This window comes from Drosophila albomicans, chromosome 2R, assembly GCF_009650485.2.
Source record: "Drosophila albomicans strain 15112-1751.03 chromosome 2R, ASM965048v2, whole genome shotgun sequence".
Lineage (NCBI taxonomy): Eukaryota > Metazoa > Arthropoda > Insecta > Diptera > Drosophilidae > Drosophila > Drosophila albomicans.
Genome location: NC_047631.2, coordinates 16,092,511 through 16,103,117, shown reverse-complemented (window position 1 = coordinate 16,103,117; position 10,607 = coordinate 16,092,511). Strand labels below are relative to the sequence as shown.

Genomic DNA, 10,607 nt, shown 5'->3' with positions numbered 1-10,607 from the left:
GAGCAGGGGCAATTCAGTCCATTGTCCATTAGCATGGTAATTGAATATCACGGGCTATATCCATTTATGTAAATACGTGTATATTGTTTAGTTGAATTATTTTCCGCCTTTTTGCACATTTTTATTTCCCAGATATTATTTCCCTGGCTCCTTTTTCTCTCCCACCATCTCCTACGCTTCTCCCTGTTGTAGCTGATGTTGTTGCTGCTCCTGATGCTGCTATTCGCTTCATGCGATTTTATAGTTTATCATTATTTGCGTAGGGCTTATCTCTGGGGAGAATTAGTATAAAAAAAGAGAAAAATAGAAAGAACAAGGCAGAGTCAAAGGCAGAGCTGCAACGTGCTACAAGCTACAAGGGGCAAAAGTCGACGCAGCACGCGGCACGCAGCTCGCAACACAGCAATAACAACAGCAATGGCAACAACAACAATCATAGATTGTCGCATCGTCTGTCGTCTGTTGTCGGTCGCCTGTCGCACAGGTGCGTGCTTCGCTTTCACCCAGGATGTGGAGTAAGAGATGAGGAGATGAGGCGATGTGAATCCTGTAGTCGCGTCTCAGTTGCTTTCGTGTGCTGGCTTTGCCGTAAAATGGAAATTTGCTAACGTTTATTTATTTTTTCCTTCTCGTTCGCTTTCTCTCACCTCTCTTGCCCCTTCTTGGCCTGTGCAAACGAAGCATGAACTGGGAGCGTAATTCAAGCGGAAAATTGTCGCGTAACGTCATCTTCCCATTGACGCAACGGCGCTTGTCGCTTCAGCTTCAGCTTCCTTCCATTCCCTCGTTGCCCAGCTCCCTACCCGCTCTCAATCTCTCTCTGGACTACATAAACTGCACACGGTGTTGTACACATTGTTCTTCTTGTAGTTGTTGGGCATTGTTAATATTCTTCGCTTGCATGCCGCATGAAATTGACGCACATTAGCCAGAGTGTCCAGGTGCAGGCTCTGAACGTTGCTCTCCTAGGTTCGGTTTTGATTTAAGCATTTGTAAATGAAACTACAGCGTCTATAGTACGTCTCAGCAGTAGCAGCAGTAACAGCAACGGTAGCCAAACCAATTGGAATGTTTGATCAGGCATTGCATTTGCCCATCATGCCCATCAGAGAAGGTGAACCTGAATGGCCGAGCATTGAGCCACCCATAGCGCATAACCGCTTCGCGGTCTGCCACAAATCGTGTTAGCCACGCCATTAGCAAAAGCTGGCCAAGACCCCAAGCAAACAACAAACGCACATACCATTGAGTATACGTAAGAACACGATAGGCAGAGCTGCTTGTACACAGAACCACAGACAGAGCTACTACAGCAGCAACAGCAGCTAGCTAGGGCCAGCAACTGAAACAGAACCATAGTCGCAGTCGTAGTCGTAGTCAGACTCTTCTATTTCCCGTTGCCAATGTGCACGCTCCAATGGCCGTAAACCAATTCAAAAGCATATTTGCATGCGCTGATGGACCGTGCACCGCATTGGGGCCAAGGTTCAACTCTGCGGAGGAGGACCAAGAGCGTGTGTATCGAATTGTCGTGTCGGGCTTGAAATATAATATTGAACCTAGCAGCGAAGTCAGTTAGCAGGCGTGAAATAACCCGCACCCAACCTGTTCGCCATTCGATGTAGTGAGAGAGAAGCTGTTGTTTGCCCTTCGGCGAAATCACTTGAAATTGGTTGCTCACGCGATTCCCAAACATTTCGGCTTACGTTTGTAATCGAAATACTCAATAGCAATGGTGGCAATGAGAGCCTCCTTTTAGACCTGATATGATGCCTATTCCATATTTCCATGTCGATGTGTTGTCGATGCCGATGCCGATGCTGATGCTGATGCTGAAACTGAAGCTGTCGCTTACACCATGTGCGCCTCATAACAATGTGGAAAATTGTTTCCTGTATCAATTTCACACATTAAGGAAGCAATTTGATTTTATCGCTTCCTCATGACTTCACGTTCAATTATTGAAGAGTTTACGTTTGCTGTCTGAGCCTCCGATTCAGCATTCCCCATTCCCCTCTCCCATTCCTGACTTGCCACCTCAGCCTCAAGTGTTCTCGGAATTTCTTTGCTAGTCCTTGTTGCCAAAAACATTTTGCACATGTGTTTTTCAGCGCCTTCGCTCATTTGGAGTTCGTCTGTGGGTTTTTTTTTTTTTTTTTTTTTGCTTTTGGTAATTCTTTTCAATTGCTGGCTTATAAACTGCTTTACATGCCATTTTCTTTCTTAGTGCTTACTCGTGTACATTTTCGAATTGATCCTATGACTGATCCAATCTTTTGTCAAATATTATTGTTTCTAGACTGTTTTTTTGTTTTTGCTAATTTTTAATGTTGGCAATGAAAATGCGCTAATCGGATGAGTTGATGATATTGAAAGGCGCACACAACTCGACAGATATGTCAACAATGCATTAGGAAACATTATAGCCAAGATGAGTGTCGGATACAAAATTGAAATCTCTGCTCTGCCCCGCAAAATGACATTATGGTGAAATCCAGGCTCTTCTTTTGTTACTGTTTGCATACCAATCTCGCCATGGGCAACTCTTATGAGCGTTTGCATCGATGGCTGTTTATTATGCGTGACATGTTTGGCGATAAGGCTGCCGCATATGCCACATACAAATGAGTCATTGTGGGGCACGTAGTCACATGGCTGTCAATAGGTCAATGGGTCACAACAAAATCAGTTTTCCATGCAGAGTAAATAACGAAGTCAGCAGACGATGAACACGACACTTATTTGCAATTACTAAAGTCTATGAAGTTTAAACTAAATTGCTGAAGACACACAAAAATACCGCAAATTAACAAAGAAATTAAAAAGTAATTTCTACTCAAGATAAGACCAACGGCCAGTGTTTTGAGAAAAAAGAGTGGAGAGGAAAAAGATTTGTAATTGTCATTAGAAAATGTTGCGCATGCAAATGAAGCCGATGCTAAATCTTAAAGATGAACCCCCGGCGAATCACAATCAGAGCCCGAACCGTACCGAAAATCGGTCTACTCGTAGTGCCAAGCAAGGATACCAGAGTCGTAAAAGTAGTCGTGACGAAGGCGACACTGACAATGATGCCGACTGCTTGGCAGCCTGTAAAAAAGTGGAAACTTTTAATTTGATTTGCAGCATTTTAATGGATTTTAATGAAACGCAAACAGGCGAAGATGGCAATGGCTGCAACAGCAGAAGTAGCAGCCAGCCAGCAGCCAGCAGTGGCAGCAGTTACAGAACTTTGAAGAAAGGACACTCGAGCATTGCGCGGAAAACTTTGACAAATGCCAAAGCGCGAAAAATTCACTTCACTTTATTTTGCCGCATTTTTTGGTAACTTAGAGGCGACTCAACTGAGTTCAGCTCAGGCTGAGGGAACTCTCGCTGATGTACACCACCCGGACGGGACTTAATTGAAAATGTTTAAAATTCCATGACAAATGGCAGTCACAACAACAACTACGACATGAGCGACAGCAACGAAAACATATAAAAATAATATTAAAAAAAAAAAAAATAATGCAAAATTAATTTCAATTACTTGCAGAAACATGAATATGACAGCTATGCGTCATAAGTCATAAGTGGCAGGCGGCATTCGACAGGAGGCAGAAGCAGAAGGCAGAAAGCAGGCGACAGGCGACAGTCGACAGGCTGTAGGCGTCACGACGACGACATCCTGCTAATTAAAATCACATAAATTACGCGTACACCATATGACACTTCAACAAAATGAAGCGCAATTTTCCAAAGTTTTTCGCATATTTGATCAAAAGTCCTTGGCCAGCTAATTTGATTAGCTGCCAAGGCTCAGCCTCATTAAGTGGCCATCAAAAGTGGCCTTTGTTCGTTCACAATTTTTCTTGTGTTTTTTATTTCGCTGTTTTTCTGTTTGGGCTACTTCTCATTTTTTTTTTTTTTTGCTACCATTGGGTTAAAAAGCGTCCTTTTTTTGTATTGTTGGACCTATCTTAGCGTTTCTTCTAAGCGAACTGGACAGAACTCATGAAAAATTTAGTGGAAACTAATTGCAACAGCATTGAAATTAATTTTTTAACCCTTTTTATTGTTTAAGCTTTTACCCGTTGCCTTTTTGGCCCGACTTTCGGTCTCAGTCGGGCCAAGCCTTATTAGCATAATTAATTGTACAAATTTACGTACTTAAACAAGTTATTATTTCAAATTAAGCAAGTACTTTTCATCATTGGCAGCTAGCACAATGGGCTTACAAGCTCAGAAGACTTTAAAGGAATGCGATGCAAATGCATTTTTGGTGGGAAGAGGAGAAATTCGAAACAAACGAAAACAAGTATTTTGCTCTTAATCAGAGACGGAATGTTCTCCTCATTCTGAAGAGTGAATTCGTTTTTGTGCACTTAATCAATATATTCCTATTAAATTTGTGGCATTTGAAGAATTATTGTGTAAACGTATTAACAGCTCGTCACGCTCATTTTGCAGTCATTTCCTCTTAATTAAAATCCCTTTGTATATTGTATAACACAGAAATTCGAAACCAACGTCGGATCTGTCTGTAATTTCACAGATTAGTGAGATAAATAGTTTTTTATACCATTTATGCATTAAATGAAATAAATATTCGTTTAATGTGGAAAACTCAAAAAAAAAAATTGTTTTGCTTTTATGCCGCCTGAAAAATCGAATAGTATTAACGAATACTCGTAAACGCAGCAACAAAAAGAATCACTTTTTTTAATTGTTTGTTTTTTTTTATTATTATTAATATTATTTTAAATAAAACAAGTTCACAACCAAAAGATGTGCGAATGAATAGACGAATCAATTTATACATTTGGCAGTAATACTCTCATTTGTTTTCATATTACGAGTACACGTACTTTTTTTAATATTTTTATAGGCCTTCAGTTTAGTTTTAATTGCATATTGACTAACAAAAAGTGATTAACAAGTGCCCGACAGTATTTTGTTTACCTTTTCAATTTAATATATCAAGTTACATTGTTTGTTAAAGCGTTTTTTATTTATATTATATTTTTGTTTTTGTTTTGCAATTTCTCCCGAGTAACTGTTTTTTTTATATTCAGTTTCATTTTGATGTGATGTGAATTCGTTTTGTTGGTTTAATTTCCTCTTCTGTTTGGCAGTTAATGCAATTTTTTGTATTTTTATTGATTTTTTGCATTTTTTTCGGCTTTTATTCCTAGTTGCTCATTAAATATGAAATGCTTTCCGCATATTTAGTTAGTAACTCAACTCAACTCGTTGGTGTTGCTGAATATGAGCATTCTGTCTGTTGAACATATAAAATTAAAGTACGTACATTGGATGTTCGACTCATGTTTTCATTTATGCTGATGTTACATGGTTTCTGTAGCGTTATATTTATGATTTTTTCTTTCTTTATAATTTTTAAAATTTTATTTACAGCTTTCTATGGTAACTAATCTATACATATCGCTTCTCTATATCCATATTTGTTTTTTACAACATTTGCATATTCCACAGATAACATTTGATGTCGTACTTGTTTTTTTTTTTTTTTTTTGGTTTTCTTTAGTGGTTTTTAGTTGCGAAAAGGGTTTCATGTGCGCAAAAATGTGTGTTATTATTTAATTTTGAAAATGTTTACATGTACATTAAAAATTCGTGTTTGCTTGAGTGTTGGCTTATCATGGCTAGATTAACAAGCAAGTTGAGTTGAACCCACCTTCAGCATCCCATCATCATCATCACTTGCTTGCTTGTTATCGAGTGCAGTTTAATTGTATTTGTATTACTTATTATTCTGTACGAGTATTTGCATTTATGTGTGTTTGATTTCATAATTGAATTAAGGACATGCAATCAATTTATTTGGCTTCCCTGAGAAGCAAATGCTCGACAATGCCCACATTTTGTATATCCATAGCTTTAAGTGTTAAGCATATAAAAATCTAACAAATGCAGCTTATCAACAATAACAAATTAAATCGATTATAATGCAGTTTTGTGGATTTAAATAATATCTTTAATAAACTTTATATACGTATGCATAAAAACAAATTTAATTTAATTGTTAATTTACTTAGTACTCTTTTAATCATTTCTGGCATAACCCTGTATACGAATACGATTCAACAAAGATGAATGAATTACGTTTGCAACGAAAAATGCCTAAAGGGGACTTCATTGCCAGTTCCGTCTTAATCCCTAATATTCACTTAGTATAATTAGAATTATATATATATTATATTTGTATTTATTGTGCACGTTGAGCGCACTTTTGAAATGAAATCATAGTATCTGCTTCTCCATTGCTGCACCGTCTTTACCATAACTATTTACAAGTGACAACTTAAACCCGCCCCTTCCACCTCCTCCTTGCCATTGGCAACCCGTTGTCTTACCATTAGCCAGCTTCCACCATGCTTAACCTAACTAACTAACTAATGTGTTGATATATTTGCCAAAGTTGCCGCTCTCATTGCAGTTGCCGCCTGCTGAGACTGAGATTGAGATTGAGACCCGAGCTGTGGCATTTCCATGGCTGTTGTGGATGCTCATGATTGGCGTTGCAAGCATTTTGTGAGCAGAATTAACGCAAAGAAACCGGATATTAGACATGTCCCTGCTAAATGGCAGCTCCTTTGTGCACTTGCAGCGCCTGAGAAATGCAAAGAGTAAAAAAAGAACATACGAATTAGGTGAATATATTAACAATTTTCAAAAGCTAATATATAAAATTTTTAAAACTGGGAATACGTACTTATGGAATGCTTCAGCATCAGATTATTCAAATTATCGAATGGCGTGAGGGCCGCACTAAGCGTCATCTCGCGACGCAGTTCCGGATAGTTCTCAATTTCCGCCACGCACTTAAGCCGCAGTATATTATCGGTCTGGTAGAAGCGTTGTCCCTGCAGATAGAAATGCACCTGGAGTCGCTGTCGACGCAATATATAATCGTGGGCTGGTATGCTCGTATCAATGCTCGGCTGCAGTTCCCCAAGCATTGGCTGCAAAATACACAAAGCGAGAGAGAGAGAGAGAGAAAGAGGGTGGCACAATCCAGAGATGGAGTGATTAAGTACGAATGCATTTGTGTGTGTATGTGTTTCGGGTTCGAACCTGCTCGCCATTGATGTACCAAGAGAGCTTTGTGGGTAAACTCGAGTAGTCCGATGAGCAGGTGGCACTGAGAAACTCCTCCATGCGATACATGGAGTTGAAGCTCTCGATTAGAGGGTCGCTTTGTGGCAAGGCTGCGGGCATTGAGGTTCAAATGACACAAATTAGCTAATAATGGTATAAGTGCTTTACAGCAAGTCCTTTGCCCACCTGCCACTGTCATGTTGTCCTCCCTCGCAGCCAGCTTAAAGTGCGGCGCATCGCCACTCACCTCGCACTTGAAGGTGCCCGTCGACTTGGCTCCGAGTAGACTGAGATCCACACGGCATGTGGACTCGTTGCAAAAGTACTTGCCATCGAGCACTTGAATGCCAGCCACGGGAAATGTGAGATAAACCGGTCGCATTAACGGTGTGTATCTGATAATAAAACCAACATTTTAACATATCGGCAAGGATTAAACCGATCAAATGTACCTGAAAAACTCCAAGCGATCCTTGTACCATTTAACCGAGTTTAATGTGTGTCCCTTCATATCGTAGCTGCAGGAGAGCGTAACATTATCTCTGAAATCAACGATTTCCGGCACACTGATATCCGTAACTAGTAGCGCCGAAATGCTCTGCATATCTGGAATGTCAGAAAATACAAAATAAAACACCAGTTAGTATGTGGAAGCCAAACAGTTGCAGGCATGAATGGGGAGAGAAAGTAGACTCATAATTTCTTAATTCACACAGGTGACTGGGTAAAATGTTGGACTGGAAATGCGAACAGTGTCCGTTGGGAGGACTGGTTTGATAGCCACTGTGGCAGGCCAGGCAGACCCGGCACATGAGACATCGAATAAATTTGAAATTTCATGAAATGAATATGCAAAATAGTTGGCCAGGCAAACGGCAGCTATGCAGTCGAGCCAGGCCAGGCCAGGACAGGCCAGTGCAGTCTGGCTGGCAGTCAGGATACGAATATAAAAGCGAGCTAAGCGCAACAAAGTGCAGCATTGGATGTGGCCACATGTAACTGGCATATGTATATCTGTGGCAAATGCAATGTTTGTGGCATGCGGCGTGTGGCTGGGGGCAGGCTGTAGCGATAAGAGCAGCTGCAACATACACAAACCGAAAATTGATAAGAAATACGAACCAAAAATGTCAAGTGACTCGACTTTACAACGCTCACCACCCATGTGGGGGCCAACATAAATTTTCATGAGCCGAGCGAACAATGTGAGGGATTGAGAAACCTGACTTATAAATATGCACAGTACCAATTGGCCAAGTGAAGAAGAGAGGTCAAAAACAAAACATAAAGTTAGATAGCAATATACTGTAAAAATAGAACTTGAACTAGCTTCTGATGTTTTGACTTGGTAGTGTAATACACTGTCACTAAATTGAAAGCCATATCAACATTTGTATTATAACAAATGGATGAACATGGTATTATTCAACATTACATACAAATTCAACAAATCAATTCACTTACATTGCGATATTATATAAAAGATATACAATTTTGAAAGTACTAGAAATAAAATATAGCTGTTAAGTCAACAAATACAAATGTGCACTAAAGACTAAATTAATAGCAATATAACTTTATCTTCAATACAATTGAAATACTACATATTTCATTAATTATGCAAGACTATTATTGTTCGTTGAAAGAAATTCAACTCGTTTAAATGGGGCAACCACATATTCGCATATTCCCATTTTCGTTTCATGTGGAATATGCAAATTGCGCAGTAATTACCCAGCACATATTATTTCATAGTATCACAAACCACACAATACATTGATATGCTATCTCTATCAACGAAATGAGTTCACTTTAAATAACGTTATCAAGCAGATTTTCAACCTCAAGCCACACACTCAAAGTGTCACACACAAAAATTTGTTTAATTGTTGCTTGGTTAAAGAAATTTGCATAAGAATTTGCCTTAAGTCGCGACTAAAAGGTTTAGTAATAAGTTCATTTAGAAATGTCAAGACACTTATCAAAATAAACGAATATTTACGACTTTATTCTTATTGTCATAGTTGCTTAAATTGTGTTTTATTTTTAATGGGAAAATTCCATGAGGAAATTTTATCCAGCGCAACGAGTATTCACTTAAATTTACGAAATTGTTTCTAATGAAATTAACATAAATTTATAAATCGATATGACTTCAAAATCAAATGAATTCACGTCGAATTTTAAGCCATTATGTTTTGCTTCTTTGAAAATGATTGCCAACAAATATTATAAGCCAGACAATTGAAATACCTAAATGATGCTCAAAAATTAAATAAAAAAAGTTTAATTGCGATCTTCTTACTTCCAGGTTTACAATTGTAATTCCAGAAGACAATTAATATATCAAAACTCAAGAATCAGCAAGTAGCTCTTGCAATTACCGAACTGCATTTTAGTTAACTTGCTGTGCACATAGCTGAAAACCGCTGTTGAGAAATGAAAGTCGACGTTTGGTTGCTATTGGGCAAAATGGCAGCTCATTTAATGCGCTGCAAATTAATTGCCCCATTGCCATTGGCAATTTATGTGCTGGAGGCGATGGAGGCGATGCCTTTGGCAGGCTGCCTAATTGCGAACATTTCCGAAATACAATTTAACTTTAAACTGCACTCAAACTGTGCAGCAGTCGCTGTTAGTGTTCCCCCCTCTGAATCTGCCACTACCATTGCCTATGTCTGCTCTGCCCTGTGTCTTCGGCGCTGACGCTGCAGCAGAGTAAAAGTTGCGGCAGCACAAATTACCAAGTGCCAAAAGGCAGCGTCAGCATCAGCATCAACATCAAAAGCAAACTGCGAATGAAAATGAATGAGTGGCAAGTGCAACTGCAGTGCAATTGCAATGCCTGCCAGCGGTTGAAATTATGGCAAAAGTCATTAAAAGAGCAGTCAGCCACGAAGACTGCTGGCCACGTCCAAGCAGCAAGCAGCAACCAGGACCCAGAAGCCCAGAAGCCGGCCCACAGGCAAAAACTTTGTCAATATTGATTTGCGGTTGAACTGAAGGCAAACAGTGAGGAGCACAAAAAAAAAAACAAAAAAAATTAATCGGCTGGCAAGCGGATCGGAAAACATTTAACAATCAATTGAAACAAAGGCGATTTGAGTATACATATTGGAATATCACGCATACAGAGCGTGGGCCCAGGAGCAATTTGTTGAGCTGTAATTTAAGCTGCTTACAAATTCGTGTTGATGCTTCATTACAGCATTGCAGCAGCACAACACAAAATAACAATTTAAAACACAAACAGACGACGACAAAAATGAATCACATTCACTTACCAATTAAAGAGCAACAGAAGAGGAACAGCAGGCAGCCGTAATCCATGTTTTTGTTTTTTCTTTTTTTTTTTCGTTTGTTACTTGTTTTCGGAAATTTTGTTTGAATAAAATTAATTGATATGTCGTTGCACGCGTTGCACTATGTTGTTATTGTCGTTGTTGTTTTTATTGGTGTTGTGGTTGATGTTATTGTCGCTGGAGTTTTTGTTGTTGTTGTTG

At 39.2% G+C, this 10,607-nt stretch overlaps 1 protein-coding gene across 1 annotated transcript; it reads right to left on the bottom strand.

Annotated features, from left to right (window-relative positions):
* Positions 1 to 5,476: 5,476 nt before the first annotated feature.
* Positions 5,477 to 10,607, bottom strand: LOC117575928 (uncharacterized). The gene is made up of 6 exons (XM_034260387.2): positions 10,389 to 10,607; positions 7,557 to 7,710; positions 7,291 to 7,499; positions 7,081 to 7,214; positions 6,719 to 6,968; positions 5,477 to 6,616 (listed from the first exon to the last, which is right to left on the bottom strand). The coding sequence occupies exons 1-6, from the start codon at positions 10,432 to 10,434 to the stop codon at positions 6,513 to 6,515; spliced, it is 897 nt and encodes a 298-aa protein (XP_034116278.1). The 5' UTR covers positions 10,435 to 10,607; the 3' UTR covers positions 5,477 to 6,512.